Source organism: Heptranchias perlo, chromosome 34 (genome assembly GCF_035084215.1).
Source record: "Heptranchias perlo isolate sHepPer1 chromosome 34, sHepPer1.hap1, whole genome shotgun sequence".
NCBI lineage: Eukaryota > Metazoa > Chordata > Chondrichthyes > Hexanchiformes > Hexanchidae > Heptranchias > Heptranchias perlo.
Window position 1 is genome coordinate 17104419 of NC_090358.1, and position 20365 is coordinate 17124783.

General features: G+C 39.2%; 1 protein-coding gene across 1 annotated transcript in view; it reads left to right on the forward strand.

The window, feature by feature from the left end:
* The window catches only part of LOC137301627 (protogenin-like), a 109797-nt gene that overhangs the window by 55862 nt on the left and 33570 nt on the right, over positions 1 to 20365 (forward strand). Inside the window, exons 9-12 of the mRNA XM_067971172.1 lie at positions 5720 to 5967; positions 7141 to 7305; positions 8310 to 8615; positions 12548 to 12736. Coding sequence (XP_067827273.1) covers positions 5720 to 5967; positions 7141 to 7305; positions 8310 to 8615; positions 12548 to 12736 — 908 coding nt within the window. The remainder of the gene's footprint in view (positions 1 to 5719; positions 5968 to 7140; positions 7306 to 8309; positions 8616 to 12547; positions 12737 to 20365) is intronic.

Sequence of the window (20365 nt, forward strand, 5' to 3'; positions counted from 1 at the left end):
GAAAGGAAAAAACTTGCAGGGCTACGTGGATAGGGCGGGGGAGTGGTACTAGCTGGATTGCTCTTACATGGAGCCGGCACAGACTCGATTGGGCCGAATGGCCCCCTTCCATGCTGTAACCTTTCTATGATTCTATGAAAAGTAACAGTACCATTCAAACTGGAAGTTGAAGGAAACTTGGTATACCATGTCCTGGACTTGGTGTCCAGGACATGGTATTTCAACTGAACTCCTGGATGCCTCAGTTGGTAAATGCACCACGTAGTGTGGTACTAAGCCACAGGAAGGATCCAGGTTCAATCACTCATGTCTGCTGGGGTGGCTGTGGGGGTGGTGTGGTTGACCTCAGTGACCTGGGGTAGGAGCGGAGCATTAGTTAGGCTTCCTGCTTTTGTTTTTGGAAGTGTGTGTGGATGGTTGAGGACAGAATCAGGCAGGGAGCTGTGGTTACTTGCAATATTGTGGAGTGGGGGAAGGCACGGAGCACTGCTTACTAACCCCGGACTCCGATCTTTTTCTTCCAATGAAGAAAATGTCATAGGCCAGTCAGTCAGTTATGTTTAATTGAAATGTGGTTCCCTGTATTGCCAGGGTTTTAAAAACACTTTTTAAAAAAGTTAAGTTTAAAAAGAGGGCTTTGCACTGTTTTTTGCTGTTACTTGTGTGAACTGAAACAGAATGAGGCTACCTTTTGTAGGAGCTTTGGTTTCCTCTGGTACGAGCCCATATTGACCGTTTTATGCTACACTTATAGCACTGCAGATTACAGATGTCTTTATTATTGTCTTGCTGAGGATTGATTTAAAAGCTCTAAGTAGTGGAAACTCAACAAATCTCAGAGCAGTATGCAAAGAGAACATACTGGTTACAAACAAACGGACAACGACAGACAGGAAAAGACCTCTGGTCCATTCAGCCTGTCTCTCACAAGTTATCACAATATAAACACTCCACCTCACCCAAAAGCATGATATCTCCTGGGAGTGGCAAAAAAACAGATAAAAACCCAGGCCAATTTAGGTGGTGGTTGGGGGGGTGGGGGTGGTTGGGGAGGGGGGGAATAAGAACATAAGAACATAAGAAATTGGAGCAGGAGTAGGCCAATCGGCCCCTCGAGCCTGCTCCGCCATTCAATAAGATCATGGCTGATCTGATCCCAACCACAAATCTAAAGAACACAAGAAGTCGGAGCAGGACCCGGCCACATAGCCCCTGGGCCCTCTCCGCCACCCACAGGGCATTGACCGATCCGAACTCAGCTTCATGTCCAATTTCCTGCCCGCTCCCCATAACCCCTAATTCCCTTTACTTCTAGGAAACTGTCTATTTCTGTTTTAAATTTATCTAATGATGTAGCTTCCACAGCTTCCTGGGGCAGCAAATTCCACAGACCTACCACCCTCTGAGTGAAGAAGTTTCTCCTCATCTCAGTTTTGAAAGAGCAGCCCCTTATTCTAAGATTATGCCCCCTAGTTCTAGTTTCACCCATCTTTGGGAACATCCTTACCGCATCCACCCGATCAAGACCCTTCACAATCTTATATGTTTCAATAAGATCGCCTCTCATTCTTCTGAACTCCAATGAGTAGAGTCCCAATCTACTCAACCTCTCCTCATATGTCCGCCCCCTCATCCCCGGGATTAACCGAGTGAACCTTCTTTGTACTGCCTCGAGAGCAAGTATGTATTTTCTTAAGTATGGAGACCAAAACTGTATGCAGTATTCCAGGTGCGGTCTCACCAATACCTTATATAACTGCAGCAATACCTCCTTGTTTTTATATTCTATCCCCCTAGCAATAAAAGCTAACATTCCGTTGGCTTTCTTGATCACCTGCTGCACCTGCATACCAACTTTTTGATTTTCTTGCACTAGGACCCCCAGATCCCTTTGTACTGCAGTACTTTCCAGTCTCTCGCCATTAAGAAAATAACTTGCTCTCTGATTTTTCCTGCCAAAGTGCATAACCTCACATTTTCCAATATTATATTGCATCTGCCAAATCTCCGCCCACTCACCCAGCCTGTCTATATCCCCTTGCAGGTTTTTTATGTCCTCCTCACTCTCTACTTTCCCTCCCATCTTTGTATCATCTGCAAATTTTGATATGTTGCACTCAGTCCCCTCCTCCAAATCGTTAATATAGATTGTAAAGAGTTGGGGACCCAGCACCGACCCCTGTGGAACACCACTGGTTACTGGTTGCCAGTCCGAAAATGAACCATTTATCCCAACTCTCTGCTTCCTGTTCGATAACCAATCCTCCACCCATGCCAGAATATTACCCCCAATCCCGTGATTTTTTATCTTAAGTAATAATCTTTTATGTGGCACCTTGTCGAATGCCTTCTGGAAGTCTAAATACACTACGTCCACTGGTTCCCCTTTATCCACCCTATACGTTATATCCTCGAAGAACTCAAGCAAATTTGTCAGACATGACTTCCCCTTCATAAAGCCATGCTGACTTTGTCCTATTAAATTATGCTTATCTAAATGTTCCGTTACTGTCTCCTTAATAATAGACTCCAAAATTTTACCCACCACAGATGTTAAGCTAACTGGCCTATAATTTCCAGCCTTCTGCCTACTACCCTTTTTAAATAACGGTGTTACATTAGCAGTTTTCCAATCTGCCGGGACCTCTCCTGAGTCCAGGGAATTTTGGAAAACTATCACCAAAGCATCCACAATCCCTACTGCCACTTCCCTCAAGACCCTAGGATGGAAGCCATCAGGTCCAGGGGATTTATCCGCCTGGAGTCCCATTATTTTACTGAGTACCATCTCTTGAGTGATTTTAATCGTATTTAGCTCCTCCCCCCCGAGAGTCCCCTGTTTGTCCAGTGTTGGGATATTCTTAGTGTCCTCTACTGTAAAGACTGAAACAAAATATTTGTTCAGCATTTTTGCCATCTCCATGTTTCCCACCATTAATTTCCCGGTCTCATCCTCTAAGGGACCTATGTTTGCCTTAGCCACCCTTTTTCTTTTTATATAACTATAGAAACTCTTGCTATCTGTTTTTATATTTTTTGCTAATTTCTTTTCATAATCTAACTTCCCTTTCTTAATCAATCCTTTAGTTACTTTTTGCTGTCTTTTGAAGAATTCCCAATCTTCTATCCTCCCACTAAGTTTGGCTACCTTATATGTCCTTGTTTTTAGTCGGATACTATCCTTGATTTCTTTACTTAGCCACGGGTGGCTGTCATTCCTTTTACACCCTTTTTTCCTCAGTGGAATATATTTATTTTGAAAGTTGTAAAATAACTCCCTAAATGAACACCACTGCTCATGTACCGTCTTACCCTTTAATCTATTTTCCCAGTCCACTTTAATCAATTCCGCTCTCATACCATCATAGTCTCCTTTATTCAAGCTCAGTACGCTTGTTTGAGAATCAACCTTCTCACCCTCTAATTGGATATGGAATTCAACCATGTTGTGGTCGCTCGTTCCAAGGGGATCCTTAACTAGGACATTATTAATTAATCCTGACTCATTACACAGGACCAGGTCCAAGGTTGCCTGCCCCCTTGTAGGATCAGTTACATACTGCTCAAGAAATCCATCCCTGATGCACTCAATGAACTCGTCCTCAAGGCTGCTCTGCCCAATTTGATTTGTCCAGTTAATATGATAATTAAAATCCCCCATAATTATGGCTGTTCCCTTATTACATGCCCCGACTATCTCCTGATTAATACTTCTTCCAGCAGAGTTGCAACTATTAGGAGGCCTATATACTACGCCCACTAATGTTTTTTTTCCCTTATTATTCCTTATCTCCACCCAAACTGTTTCATTATCTTGATGCTTTGTCCCAATATCATTTCTCTGTATTACAGTGATTCCTTCCTTTATTAACATAGCCACCCCACCTCCCCTTCCTTCCTGCCTGTCCTTCCTGATTGTTAAATACCCTGGCATATTTAATTCCCAGTCGTTGTCACCCTGCAGCCATGTTTCTGTAATGGCCACAAGATCATACCCATACGTAGTTATTTGTGCCGTTAACTCGTCCATTTTATTACGAATGCTACGTGCATTCAGATAAAAAACTTTCAAATCTGTTTTGTGACGCTTAGTTCCTGCTTTTTCCTTTTTTAACACTTTACCTATTACTCCATACCTTCTGTCCCTTCCTGTTACGCTTTCCTCTCTCTCCCTGCTCAGGTTCCCAACCCCCTGCCACTTTAGTTTAAACCCTCCCCAACAGCACTAGCAAACACTCCTCCTAGGACAGCGGTCCCGGCCCTGCCCAGGTGCAGACCGTCCGGTTTGTACTGGTCCCACCTCCCCCAGAACCGTTTCCAGTGTCCCAGGAATTTGAATCCCTCCCCCTTGCACCATTCCTCTAGCCACGTATTCATTTGAAATATCCTCCTATTTCTACTCTGACTAGCACGTGGCACTGGCAGCAATCCTGAGATTACTACCTTTGAGGTCCTATTTTTTAATTTACCTCCTAACTCCCTATATTCTGCTTTTAGGACCTCATCCCCTTTTTTACCTATATCGTTGGTGCCTATGTGCACCACGACAGCTGGCTGTTCGCCCTCCCCCTCCAAAATGTTCTGGGAAATTCCTCTCTGACCGCCCTAGATGATTGAAACTAGTTCAGGAGATCACTCTGGCCTTGTGCAGTACCAACCTTTTGTAAAAAGTGATCTTACAAAAGATGGACCAGCTCGTGCTTGAAGGAATAAGGTTATTCAGTTTTAAGTGTTAATTATGATATCGGACTGCCCTATTTAAGAGTTGGTTTATGGCTTTTTAAGCCAGAAGTGCTATCCCAACTTGGACCTGGCCTGACTCTAGCACAGCACACGCAATCAACAGCAGGTCGAGAAACTTCAGATGAAGCCACTTATCTGCCCTGTACAGTAACGTGACTTAACTGCTTTGTTGCCTGTAAATCAATGGCACAGATCAAAAGTTTACTGTCATCCTCTTGGGCTCTTGTTTACGTTGCATGAAGGCTGGTGTCATACCAATAAGAAGTCATGATTGATTGAGTGACTACCTGTACCAGATGACTTTAGTCTGAGAGGATTCTGACTTAAGCTCCCTCCTGGAATTAAATCCATACCAGATTAATTTTGGAATTAAATAATCTTGTACAAATGAGGTTTATATAGTAAGCAGACTCTGGGTAGTTCCTAGTAATTTGGTCACATTGTACACTAATAAATGGAAGTGCCGGTTGGCAAGTTATAACAAAATGAAAGAGTCAAGGGAAGTTCACAAATTCTCAAATAAGTTTGATTTCAGGTTTGACTTAAATTCACGTGAGTTTCCTCAATGGCAGCAGGTTTACCAGTATTAGTTTGGCCTTGTGAGATAGGGAGGTGGTCACGTTCTCGGTCACACATGCGGACCTGCTGAAGGATCATTCAAGGAGTAGCATCACTGACATTCGTGAAGATGTCTGTAAGCTGGATTGCCCTGTTTTCCGAATGTGAACAGTGTAAAAATGGTGTAAATGATTCTAGGATGAGGGGGGAAGGAATACGTTCTTAAAAAAAAATAAGAGAAATGAAAATTTTGAATTGCTGTTTATGTAATACGGGCACCTTTTTTAAGATTTGCATTTGCCAACCATAAAATTGTTCCATTAAAGAGCTACACTTATTTACAGATAATAAAGATTAGTATATTTGATGTGCTTGAAAATTCAGGTAATCAATTAAATTATTTATTTTTATTTTTAAGCAAATTGGTGATAAACCAGATCATTCCCGAAGATGATGCCATTTACCAGTGTGTGGCTGAAAATCAACAAGGATCTGTTCTTTCAGTGGCCAGACTGATTGTTATTATGTCTGAGGACAGGCCTAGTGCACCTAGAAATATCGAGGCAGAAACCGTGTCAAGTTCAGGGATTCTTCTGTCTTGGGAAAGGCCCATGTACAATTCTGATAAAGTAATCGCATACTCGGTCCATTACATGAAAGCAGAAGGTGAGCCCTGAATTTTGTTCATACACTTTGAGCTTGTGCTGCTCAGAAATACATTTTCGCATTTGGCCAGTAGATAACTTATAAATAAACAATTCTAGCTGTATGTCAGGTAATAAAGAAATGTTTAATGCAGTAAACCTACAAGGTGCATCTTGACTAAAACTTCAGAAGACGCATCTGTTTAAACGTAAATTAAGTAGCTTGTTTTAAAGCTAATCTGCAAGTATCATCCTCTTCACTTTTTGTTGTTTGGGCTTGGACATTCTCCGTTCCCAATGTCTAATTGGAATGTGAGAAGTTGACCATCTGTTGTTAATATTCTGTTGCTGGGCAGAGGTCACAAAGAGAGAATAGCCTCTCTAATGAAATGGGAATAGCAGCCTTCTCTGTACAAACAATGTGATCTGTTGAGATGATTAAAATTGGGTAGAAGGTTTACCTTCTCAAGGGAAAGGTGTTTATTATGAGTTCATAGAACAGAGAGTATAGAAATGCATGAAGGTATAATTAAAGTGTGTGGTGAAGTGTGTTCAGGCAGCACCACCGGTTTTCTGAAGGCATTAAAGTGTTGGCTATGGAGTGCAGATTGCAGTCGAATGGTTGCTTTGTATTCCATTATAGTTATTTCATTAAGCCCCAGCGTGAGTTCTGTTGGAGTATTCAGCAGGGTAACAAGACTCTTTAATTTTCCTTCAAGAATTTTGTTTTCTAGGTCAGAAATCAGGACTTTTGAAATTCATTATTAGCCAGTAATTACTACTTGTGTATGGGGCTCTTAGGTTTTGCAAATTAAGTGGCTATTAAGCTTATTCATGAATGTGGGAAAATGTAATTGGGAATAATTTTGCTTTTGGCTGTATTTAAAATGCAGTGTTTTGCTTTAAGAAGCAAAGTGCTGGTGACGTTGATTATGGGAAGATCAACTTTTGGCATGAATTCATTACCACAGTAGGGATAGAAAAATAAGTTTCTTTGCTTTAAAAGCAGACAATTTTTGTTGCAAAATTATACCAAAAGTCTGAAAAGTCATTTTAAGGGATATTTAGACAGCTCTCATGTTATTTTTCTATCACATGCCACCCTCTTTTTTTTAAAAAAAAGTGTAGCCGTAACAGGCTGCCTGAGTTAATTATCCCAGGCTCACAAATTGACAGAGGGTTTTCCTTTCTGCAGGTTTAAATAATGAGGAATATCAAGTGGTTATTGGGAATGACACAACTCGTTACATTATTGATGATTTAGAACCAGCCAGCAATTACACATTTTATATTGTAGCGTACATGCCCATGGGAGCCAGTCGAATGTCAGAGCATGTTATCCAGCACACGTTGGAAGACGGTATGTTGTTTTTTTTTAAAAAAGCTATTCTGAGATCAGTGTTTTTAGACATCGGCTTCTGTGTAATACAGAAAATATATAACGTTCATAAATGGTTCATGAAAGTTCCTACTCGTACAACATTTGTTTAAGTTGTACCCATGGTTTATTCCTCCACTGAGCTACTGGCAGAGTTTATTTAAAAAAAATCTGGATTAGTTTCTTTTTGCCACCTGTTCCTTAAATGTGCCCTACTTACTAAACACAGTTAATCATTTTAACCAATTCCTACTTTTTTAATGTGTTACAGCTTAATTTATGCAACATAAGTCACTCATACCTGTAGTATTTGAGAGTTATGCAGATGGTATTTACTTTCTTTATTTTCTGTAAGTCACTGGCTTTTGACATGCATCTTCCATTTAACTGCCCACCCACTCTCCCCCCCCCCCCCCCCCCCACCCCCACTCCAGTTGATAAATCTGATACATAATATTCATTATTTATTTTCAACTACTAGAAAAAAAAATTTAAATTATTCTCTTAGTTCCAAATCAGTTTTTGTCAGGTTTCCTGAAAACAGCTGTTAAATGCACACACCAGCTGTCCAGGGCTTACAGAGTGAGTGAATATTGTTGTCCCTACTTAGTGTATCTCTCAGTCTATAATTGCAGTGTAAGCTTTTAAAACTCTCAATCAATTGCATTGTGTATAATAATAACTTGAATTCAAGAGATTGACTTTTAGATAAAAGGTAAATACATATACACATGAAACAATTTGAAGAAGTCACACATTGCTAAACTATGTTAACCACAACATTAGTTTGTTAAAATAAATTTTTAACCTGGTACTCAGCAGAATTTAAGTTTAATTTCTATGGTATTAGCTACAATGTTTCCTGAGAAACAGTTTTACCCTCTTGTCATTGAGTTTGATGATGCTGAAAAATAAAATCAATTTTATGTGTATTTATTTTCAATACCTTTTGCATTAAATTATTCCTTTCTTCCCTCCTTATACAGTCCCTCTGAGAGTGCCAGAAATTAGCTTGACTAGCCGTAGCCCAACCAACATCCTGATCTCATGGCTCCCCATTCCAGCCAAATTCAGGAGAGGACGTATTATTGCGTACCGTGTTTACTACCGTAAAAGCACAGAGAGTGCTGTCCATCTTGTGGAGCTTCCAGGGACCAAATCAGAACATCTGCTTGAAGATGTAGAGCCTGATAGCACTTACCTTGTACGAATCTCTGCGGCAACCAGAGTTGGGTGGGGAGAATCTTCAATCTGGACATCCCACAGAACCCCAAAAGCTACCAGTGTAAAAGGTAATTTATTGTCTTTTTTTGTAGAAAATGTCCAAATCCCATAGGTTGGAATTTTATTAACAATCTGTAACAGTCAAAGTAACCACAATCAGAGAGATAGATATTGGTCTTTAACATTGGAATTACAAAATCGGAACTGAAAAGATTGGTCATTGCCAGGGCTCTCTGATGCCACCATTTATGACATGTTGTTGAGATTGGCTACAGGGTCTGTCAGATATGAATCAATCATGCAAGATTAGAATGTTGTTTTGCTGCCTACATCCAATACAGGAACTGGATTTTTGGACTTGATAACCAAATTAGATACCTAGTTGAAATATGATTGTGCAGCATTATGGGTGTGCAGGTCATTGAGTAGATCAGATGTCATAGACCATACTAAAGAAACAAATTATTTAACCTATGAATTTAAGCATTACATTTGGGGAATTTAGTTCATTTTAGTCTTGCACAATTGTGCATCTCTTCTTTGCAATCTCAGACTTTGCAAAACACTAATCCACTTTCCATTTATTACTGTATATCATGTTCTTGTTAGATAAGTACATCTAGGCTCCTTTTTATTAGCAGCATGGAGAACAGTATAATTTGTGACAGATATTCTAGAATCCATTTAGTTTTGATCAGTACATGAAGATCTTCTCTGATTTAGTCGGTGAAGGTAAAGTGTAATTGAGTGATAAGCAACAGAAGTCTGTAGGTTCCATTCCAGTTGTGCATTGAGTGAACTGATCTCAACCAGGGTTCCAACAGGGGAGCTAAAATTGGCATTCGTACTCCTCAGCTTAGGAGGGGAAAAGGTCAGGATTCCTGCTCCTGATTTCTAGCCTGTGACACCTGCTGGATTGTGTGCATGCACGTGGTGTACGTGATCCATGTGTCTAGAGGAGACAAGATCAGGCTTGGCTGAGATACCCCCAAGGCAAATAGCCTAGTAACAAACCATGGCTATCTGTAGGCTCAAACCATGAAGAGTGGCCACTTGGGTGAGGTTCCTGTGGAAATGTACCCCAGCAGAAGTCAGTGCTTTCAGCAGAGAAGAGAGAAAACAGAAATTAGATTTAAAAAAAGATGAATCAATATTCAGCTTTGGTTCCTCTGAGAAATGATCTGTTTTGATGTTTATTACAAATAAATGTAGTCCAAACAATAAGTTAGATTTGAATATATTCCATGGAAGCTCTTTTGAAGGCATCGTCATGTTAGTTGTACTTTTGTTTGCGAATACGCTAAAATTTCTTGTGAGACACTATACTATTGCAGAATGCTGCTTCTTGGAAATTAAATACATGTCTGTTAGTTTGGGTGCTTTCTGTGCATTTATGTTTTCTCCAATGCAAATGGGTAAATAAATTCAAATTAGTTGGAAAATACATTCAGGCGGATTTAGAGCATGTAAATTTGAGAAGAGGAAAATCCTTGCTGTGTTTTGATTCGTCTCCACTTTTAAAGTGTCCCATCTTAAACTATACACCTTTTGCAAGAGTTGGAGATCTGGGCACAAGGCTTTACAAATACCACCCTGTGGAAAGTTGCCAGTTATCACAGCCCAGTTTATTTTCTTCCCTCATAGAGAAGCAGTAGTCTGTATTTGTCTGTAGGTAAACTTCCAGTTCCAAGTCAAAATAAAAATGGTGGAAGCAGATTCAATAGCAGTAAAGGGAATTGGATATATACTTGAAAAGGAAAACACAATCTACAGGTGTAACTGGCACTGCTGATACATGTTAACACTTTTATAATAGCTTTTTCCATAGACAGAGCTTGGCGAAGGAATTTTCAATTCATTTCTAAATGGAATGCTGCAACCCACTGAACATTTTTAATATATGATAGATTGTATTATTTCTCCTGGCTATACAGGTGCTGGTTATCATAGCATCACAGTATGTTACAGCACAGAAGGAGGCCATTCGGCCCATCATGCCTGTGCCGGCCTTTTGAAAGAGCAATCCAATTAGTCCCACTCCCCTGCTCTTTCTCCATCGCCCTGTAATTTTTTTTCCATTGTGGTTGTGAGATCATAAAAATATTGTAGCTTCACAAGACGAGCCATGTGATGTTGTTCATTGATGACTGAACCATGTCTCCTAAAGGGCAATTCTATGAAACCAATACAGCTAATGGACTCACTAGTACAGTTTTTCATTTAAAAGTGACACAAATGGTACAACTGTGGATTCTGCGATTTCAGCAAAGGTAAGTCTGCAGTGTACTTCTCACTGAATTGTGAAATGTGTGAGGTTGGAAGTAAACCCATAAAAGAGCAAGTATTTGAGGCTGTTGATTCAGGTTTAATTTGGTGCAGCACCTTTTTTATAACTGAGATGCAAAATTATGCTGTGTTATGATATCGAGGAGGAAAATTAAAACCTCCATCCTGAGGTAGGGCATATGGTGATCTGCCTGTTGTTCATAAGAGATTGTTGCAATAATCTTGTTAAGATGTTGCTGCTGTTACCCTAGTGACCTTTGCCCTTGTGCCAGTAACGTCAGGATGGGCCCCAAATCAATGACTCATGAAGGCTTGCAATGGTCTGCTAGCCCCGATTGTAAGGATGAGCCCGTGTTTAGTAGGAACTGATTCTCCAACTGTGGGGAAAAAATATCTAGTGTTTACCTTTGATTTTAGTAAATGGTATCCATCCAAGAATAATTCAGTTTGGGCACAAACAAAGAGATGGTGTGTTTACGTTGGCTGATACATCCAAATAAACAGTCAAAGCACCAGTATTTCATTCTGGTGCCTGCTATCTTAAACCATCAATCTTGGAGCTGTCAGGCCGGAGCAGGACACATCCCTGTGGGGCTCCAGGCCTGTTGTTTTCATCAGATTAGGGGAGTAAGCAGCAGGGCGGTCAGCATTCCTTCCCTTAAAAGAAGAAAAGCAAGACTTGAAAAAGCTCATCCTGAGTTCGGCTTAAACTTGTGTTTTTTTGTCTTCCTTTCGTGTAGCCTCCTGTCTGTCATCCCTAGATTTCTTTTTCTGTAGCACCTTTTTAAAAACTCTTGTGTTTTGAGATTTTCTCAGTGTGAATCATGACCAGCTCAGAAACTAAGACCTAAAACACTGTTTTAAAAAAAACAAAGGCACATGCATGCACAAAAATATCCTGAAAGTTAGGTTGCCAATTTAGAATGTTGCTGTAAGCAACCAAGCTTGGCTCTTAGAAATCCTCAGCTGGAAAAAAAAGGGTACCACGTGAATTCTTTGCAGAAGTAGCTTTATTAACTTTGAGATTTTACGGCCTAATTTCAACCGCAACTGAATTGTAATTTTCCAAAGTGGATGTTATGGAAGCTGTTGCTGAATTTGACAGCAGTTTGTTTTCGGGCTTCCCTTTAGTTTTGAACCCTGTGAAATCTGTGCATTACCCTTAGATAAACTTGTTTGAGTGTATGGGAGTAAAGCTTTCTGTATTGACAAAATAGGGTGTTGTCAATGACTTTTAGATCTACATGTATCATTCTGAGAACAGATGTAATTGATATGACACATTTTGAGGATCAAATTAATCAGGTATTTTAAAAAAATAAGTTTGTTATCTTGTATCTACATCACTCATGTTTTTACAGCTTTTGAGACTGCCTCCCACATAATGCTACAGATTATACTCAACCACTGGTGATGAACACATTTTCATCATGGTAGAGGCCACATAAAGCAACATCTTTTTTATTGTACCTCTCATAGGTTTTGTTGTGCTATGGAAAGAAATCTAGACTTTTGGTTATGGGGGGAGAGATAGTTTGGGCTGCAGTATTACCCCACGGTTTACAGAGATAACCAGAGTGTGGTTTAATATATGAAACTAAAGATAAGGAACCACTGCACATTTGAAGTTCCTTATGCAACTCGAGAAAACTTATATCCTAATAAGAACATTTGAAAGGAATTGAATAATAATTCCCATTTCCTATTTCCATAGTCCCCTTGGCCCCAGAGCTGCGTTTAGAGCCATTGAACTGCACAACCATTACAGTAAGGTGGAAGCAAGCAGAGGAAAATAGTGTGCACATCCAGGGATATAGACTTTTCTACAGGGAAGAAAGCCAGCAGGAAACTGGGCCAATTGGACTCGGCATGGAAGATTCCCATTATACCATCAGCGGACTAGGTATGTGATGTTCACACATTTAATTTTGTCTTAATAACTTGCAGATCTACTTGTAGAAGTTTAAGCATCAGTACTTTTGACTCCCCAGATTTAGTTTTTTCTAATTTTTTTATTCTTTGCCTGGGGTGAAGAATAGATTTGTTTAAACATTTTTTGTAGAGATAACTGTTTGGAAATATTTGCTGTCCTTGTGTTTTATACTTTCTGTTGGAGGTCTCGCAACCTTTTTCTCATCTCCACACCCCATTTCCTTCATTGTGTACTTCTTCGAGGCTTCAGTTGTGCTAGAAATCCCCAAGGGCGGGGGAAGGGTGAAATTTAATTTTTCCCCGGATCAGCTTCACAGTAAAGTTTATCAACACCAAACAAGTTGCTTGACGCACTTTAAAAGGTTTGCGAAAAAATCCTGGTAGTTTGTTCAGGGAAATCTATCCAATATTTGTAAATGGAAAACTTAAAATTATTTTCAGCCTGTGGTCAGAAATAAAAAGAATTCTTTACTGAAATGGCTAGCTAGCTCCTAGACTTCTAAGGAGCTGAGACTCAACATGAAAATCACATCTGTGTTCCTGAAGGTATAAGCTTTAAAGCATTTACTCGCGTAGTATGATGGCGGCAGCTACTGTACAGTTGTAATGGGGAAAAGTTCAAACTTTTGTATGCTTTTGAGAATTAAGTGGAATTGGATTTGCTAATGAGTTTAAACGGTACTTTTAATTCCTTTCCTTCCTTGGCTCCACTAAACGTGGGAGGATTTGAGCCAGGACATGATCTGTTCATTCTTCTGTCTAGGACAAGAACTTGTCGCTTCAGTAACTCCACAAGTGCTCTCCCTTCATTTGAAAATACCACCGTTGAACATTTCTACCTTCATGTTAATGCTCTTTTATGTCTCCTTTTTAAACACTTGGTGTTGCTGCAGAAATTACAATTGAGAATTTTTAAAATTTAGCACTACAAAAATGGTGAGACTTAGAGGTTTTTGTATTGTATAGTATCATTTACATGTCAGCCCTTCCTGAAGAGATTTTTTTGTGTGTGAATTATTTACACAACCTTCTCTGTCAACACAATCCTTTAGCACAGTTGTTCTGCATTTTTGCCTCCAGACCACCTGAAATGATCTGAAATCTGGGTCCTTCAGTGCCAAGTAACTATTCTAAGCTTTTATCAATTTGTGCTAAATCAGAACTAAGGTTTGTGCCCAACTTGTGCAGAGCCATTTTGCAGTATAGATGCAAATAAGTGTCTGTGCATATGCAGTAAAACTTTTCACAGGCCAATATAAATGGCCCAAATGCCCAAAATCCTTTTTCATGGATTTGGAAGCGGAAATGGAACAAGTGCAAAATCCGTATCCCCAGATTTGGGTGTAATAGAGATATACACGAGAGCACTTCTAGATTTACTTTAATACACACTTAGTAATGGATGTTAGGATACAATTCAGGTTGTGTTGAATTCAAATGTTTGTCTATTTATAAGCTTTACAAAGACATTGCAATTTTGTTAACATATTGGGATTTTTTTCAGTGTATTCAAATGTAAGAGTTTTGAATGGATTTAGCATATTATTGCAACTGCTATTTTTATGACTTATGCACATATAGTCAGGACTTACAAATGTGATCCTTCAGCAAAGAAAAGGAACAATAATACCTAAATGTTATTACATTTGAAATCCTTGGTCTGAATGATCTATAAGTGTAAGTCATTCCGGAATTATTAAGTCTGACCTCAGTCACTGTTTGGCTGTGGCCCTTGACTGTTGCTTGGTGATGAGCTTAGATTCACATATCCCTGTCAAGGGCCTCAATCCTCGTGTGATGTGGGAACAACAGCACATTCTTAACTACTAACTGGACAACTGACCATCTGTGGCCATTCCAGCCATGGCAGGTGGCTGGCAGCTGACCATTTAACCAGGCGAAAAACTGTCCAGGACAATGAACGAAGAGAGTAGAACAAAACCTGACCATTGATTGGATTCTGTTCCGATTCCAGTGCCTTGTATGTTATTTATCCACCCAGAAGTAGCTACTCTGGCTCTGCTAAAAGACAAATTAGATTGATCATAACATTACAAACCAAAATAACTGTAACTTTGCCTAGACACTCATTTCACACATCACACTTCCCCTACCTTGCCCCCTTTCCTCTTGGTCCAATTCTTCCCCTAATTAATGGATTTTAAAAAACACTTTCCGATAGATGTTTATCTAAGCTCAAACAGTATTCCTTTATACGATAACATTGGAAATTGCCTAACATAAATGGAACATTAAAAGTTGCATTTTAATGGACCAGCCTCCGTCCTCGTGCTTTGTAAAACACGTTTGGAGAATATAGTTATTAAATGTAATAATGACTCAACATTTGCAGTACAAAAAATGAATTATATAAGCTTTTCCGTCAAAGTAATACATTAATATAGAAACATAAAAATTGGACAAAGATGTGAAGCTAATAACTGAATATAAAGGAATCTATCATTTTGCTTCCACAGCTCTCTATCTCACAAAGACACAGCTCAAAGTTATAAGAAAGTTAATATTCATTATATTCTGCTTTTGTCACTCAGACTAGTCGCCGGAATTGGAAAACATGTTGTAGAACCTCGGCACCAGTGTGTTTATTGTTTCTTTATTATGTATTGTTATTTTACTTTATTTTGGTGTTTTATTCCTATAAAGCCAATTAATTGGGTGGTTGGCTTACTCAGGATAAATGATGTTGAGGTTTTATTGTAGTACCACTGTTCTGTTTTCAATATGTAGGCTGGTTTATTATGTGCCAAATCAGATTTTTACCTCAGTCTCCTCATGAAATTCCAATTGGAGGTTAGATGGGTATAGTTTGCTTAAGGCACTTGTCCCAGCCATTGCCTTTTGACCTCTGGAACCCCAGGATTTTATCTCTTCCCTGTGAACTGAGATAAAGTTTAGTCTCTGCTCTGGCAGACTATGCTGATTAATAAATGTAACCTTTTTGCAGCCCTGGCCCACTTTATGAATAAAGTTTAATCAGTCAAGACTTGAAGTAATAATAAGAATATTGAGTGTTATATTTGTGAGTTTAATTGCAAGCTGGTCTAGCAATAAGGGCATATCACTGATATGTTATAGACCTAGGGAATGATCACCAGACTGGATTACAACCAAATCAAAATACACGAAATTGTTATATTCCTATTCAATGGGACCACAGAAACAAGTGGAACAATTTAAAATTAATTAACTGGTATAAATCAGATCTGAAAATAGCTGGAAAGGGAAAATAAAAGCAAAAAATGTTTTCATTGGACTGTTTTTGAACTAATTTGAAATTAGCTTTTCCAATAAAACAAACCAGCTTTAAATACTCATTTTTAAATTGTGTCGAAGAACTCCCATGCTGACACCTGCTGACAAGAAAAGGTACTACAGGATGAAAACTGTACAACGTGAAAAATAAGTACATTTTTAGTTTTTAAAATCCTGTATTACGGTTTATCTTTAACATTTCATCAGCGCTGTATTGCACACTGGGAAAGTGGAACACTATTATTGATTCCTAAATGTTTAGACACTTTGATTTGTGGATCAAAGTTGCCTCTAGATTGTTAAAACTTTAGATTACCCGCCCTGAGCTGGAGAGGACTAATTCAGTTCAGTAATGCGTATTGATATATAAATAATCAGTGCTCTGTACTAAACTCTACTCTTTAAGCACACATACTTGTATAAGTGTGTGTGTGTGTGCTTGCTTTAAGAGTGGTAAACTTGCTTCATAATGGTAAACTGAATCTCAAAATAAGCCCAAATTCAAAGGGATGTATTAAGGTTTAATGTAAATGTTCTTGAAAATAGATTGTTGTCAATTCTGATCATTACAAAGCTTTACAAAAATTATCAGTTATCGTGAAGTGACTTTTGACGGTTGCTCTTTCTGGTAGTTCCTGAGATTTTTTTTTTCATTCTGCTAAAATACATAATTGCATCAGTTTTGGTTCCAAATTGACATGCCTGTGAAATGTAAAAAAAAATGAAATTAGGCTCTCCCAAAAGCTCCACAAGTTTGTCGAAAGAGTAGCCTTATAAATCAGAAAAATATCAGTTTGTGCTGAACTAGCTGTTCCCACCATGCAGTTGGCCTCAATGCCCGAAGTTAGGAAGGGAACAGTCTGTTGGGATTCCCATTCTCAAGTGCTATCCAGAGACCTCTGCTTCGTGTGTGTGGATGATGGCTGAGGACAGAATGGGCTCAGTTGTGATTCCCCTTGAAGTTGAAAATCCTGTTGACACTCACTGTCAGAGCTCACAGAAATAATGGATATCAGGGTGATATAATGGACGACATCCGTGGAATACTGTCTCAGCAGAGAGTTAATGCTGCTGCCAGTAACACCATCCAACACCATGTGTAGCATCTGTAACATAGTAAAATGGCCCACAGTACTTCATGGGTCAGTGGTGGGAGAAGGAATCAGACCTTGAGTAGCAATTGGAAGAAAAGTTATCAGACGTGACCAAAGCTGAGGCCAGAAAGGTAGGATTTGAAGAGGTTGTTGAAGGTGGACATAGATGTAGCTAGTTGGAGGGGTTTAGGAAAATAATTCCAGATTGCAGGATTGCGATGGCTGAAGACTCAGGTGGAGTGGAGGGGTGGATCCACAACAGTCCAAAATCAGAAGAGCAGAGGTTATGAGCTGGGAATTTGGGCGAGAGAAGATAGCAGAGGTAACTGAGCAATTTGTAAATGAGAATGAGGATATTGGAATCAATGCATGGAGGAATGGGGAGCCAGTGCAAGCTGGCGAGGATGGGATGGTAGATATATGGGCCTTAATATGGAATAAGGTATGGACAGCAGAGTTCTGGATGAGTTGGAAGTTTCTGTAGGATACAGCTTAGAAGACCAGTCACGAGAGCAATGGAGAAACCAAGAGTGGAGGTGACAAAGGCATGCATGAGAGTTTTGCTGGTGGGTAGCAAGGTAGAAAAGGATGCAAGTGATATTTTGGAGGTGGAAACGGGTGATCTGGGAAATGGACTCAATAGAAGGAAAAAAGGAAAGCAGCAAACCGATTGAGATCTGTGGCAGTGTGAATACAGTGTGTTCAAACCTAATTATAGATTTAGGTTTAAATCTATAATTAGGTTTCTTGCAGTGGGTTTGAGTGCAGTAGTTCTGTTCCTTTTGCATTTACATGTTGTTTCACTCTGTACATTGTATTTTAAGATATAATCATGAGACAAAAGTCCCTGTTGTGTTAATACTGATTTTCAGTTGTCAGTTCTTAAGGAAGCAGTAATTTATTTACTAACTTGCCTGTTTATGGGCACCAAAAATCTGTTGTGATTTTTTTTTTGGACAAAAAACTAATAATCATTACACATGAATTTGTTATGCCCCCTACTATTTTCCAAAGAGAGAGACAGAGAGAGAAATACACTGTTAATGTGCTTGGATTTATGGCAGCTTCATTACATTCTTCCGAACTGCAAATCTCAGAATCCTATTGTGTTCCTTCATCTGATGTGACTGAAATTTTTTAGCACTAAAAACGAATTAGTTTTAAACTGAGAAACTCTTTGCAGTAAACCATTTAGACCAGAGGTGACCAATCTTTATCTCTGTGGCCTACACAGGTATGTACCATGGACCTGAGGGGGAATGTATAAAGTTTAACCTGTGATCCTATTAATTTGCATATTTCTGGTATGTTCTGATATGGGATTAATCCACCAATTGGACAACAGTGCTAAAAATAGCCTTTCCAAGCCAGCGAATGCAGAATATAGTACAAACAGGAATGAGGTGCCTGGGCTTCTAGCACTGGATTGCCAGGGCTCCGTACCCTAGGATCACAGGTTACACGCCCTGTCTTAAACTAACAACGTGGAAAGTGCACCGCAGGGGCTCAGCGTGTAAATGCACAGATCAAGAAAGTCCCAGATTTCTATCCCTGATCTCTGCTTGGCTGATCTCAGTTGGGCTGTCAATGGTTGTGTAGTTGTGAGGGTTGTTATGTGCTAGAATTGGCCTTGGGGTCCCTACATTAGGAAGAGGAAAAATCATCCAGGATTTCCACTTCTGATTGCTATCTAGTGACCCCTGCTGGAAGGTGAATGTATGTGTAGACGTCAGTTGAAGATAGGATTGGGTTCAGCTTTGATGCCCCATGGTTGAATAGCAAACCAAAACCCACTTGCTAGACATATGCATGAAAAATGGTCACTTGGACATGATACCTAAGGGCTCCCAGCACTCGTGAAACTATACCCCAGTGTGAACCACTGCATTTGGGGGAGCAGAGGAAGGGGTACAAAGAGAAATTTTTTAGAAAAGCACAGCACGGCATTGAGAGTTATGCTTTAGTAATTAGCTATTCGTAACAGGACACTAGATGTGGATTCAGGTTTTGTTTGTTGATGTAGAGTGATATGTTTAGTTTTTGATTTATTTTCAGTGGGATATGATAACAGGAGCTAAGTACGAGCTGGGGTGGAGCTCATGTTTTTTTTTGGTAATTTCGGCCTATGCACTGGAGGCCTGCTTTAATGATGGTCTCCCAGGGTGCAATAAAATTATACAGGCCAGGGTGGGCCTGAAAGACAACACAAATTGGGCTAAGTACTATGAAAAGGGGAGGTAAATTGGTAGGAAATGGAGTCTTTTACTAGCTGTTTGTGTTTAAATAGTTGCTGCGAGTTAACAAGGTGTGAAAATGTAATAAAGTTAAGAACACCTGTATGGAAGCGTGCCATTTTACAATGAGACACAACGCTTTCTGGTGACCTTCTGAAAGCTCAATTTGAAAAGTAGCTCTGTTTTGAGGAGTGTGTTAGCTTCAAGGGGTATACTGGATTTTTGAATAGTCTCAACAAAAAATAAAGATTTAATAGAGCACAAATGTAAATTAATTTTATTAAAATCTAGCTGTTTGTCACTTTTAAATTTTGTAAAAACATGTCTTGCTATCCCATTGAAGTGATTCAACAAATAAATTAGCTTCTTAAATAAAAATGTAATCTTTCTTTTATTGAACTGAACTAAGTTTCATTGCATAAGCAGTATTGGTTAATGCCATATATATTCTATTCAAGTGTCCCATCTGCAATCATATATGTGTAATATCTTGATTTGTGACACGATATTAATATTCTGAGGTAAAGCTTACTTTTCATACAGGTCAAAATGTTAGATATCTTAAATTTTAATACACATGATGACTAGAGGAATCACTAGTTGTGATTAATTATATATTTCTTAGCATACATTGTCATGATCGACTGCATGTGTTTTACTTTAACATAACATTTGGAGTTCAGAAGTCTTAAATGTTCTCCCACCTCACAAACAAAATCCAATACTTCATTATCTTGTACTTTCTGTTGCCATCTGTCTCTGTTTTTGAGATCTGTGCTGTACCACAGCCCCATATTTCTCAGAGCTCAAGCTCTGGCACTTTCCAAGAACATGGTTGCATATTGTATTTTGGAGGATTAAGAAAATTATATACTTGAGGCTGGTAACATACTCAAAAGGTAAATACCTAAAATCACACAAACTGAAGGTGAGAAGATATATTGACAAACATGTGTTGGAGTCTATAAATATTTAACATAAAAACTGACCACTTTTGAG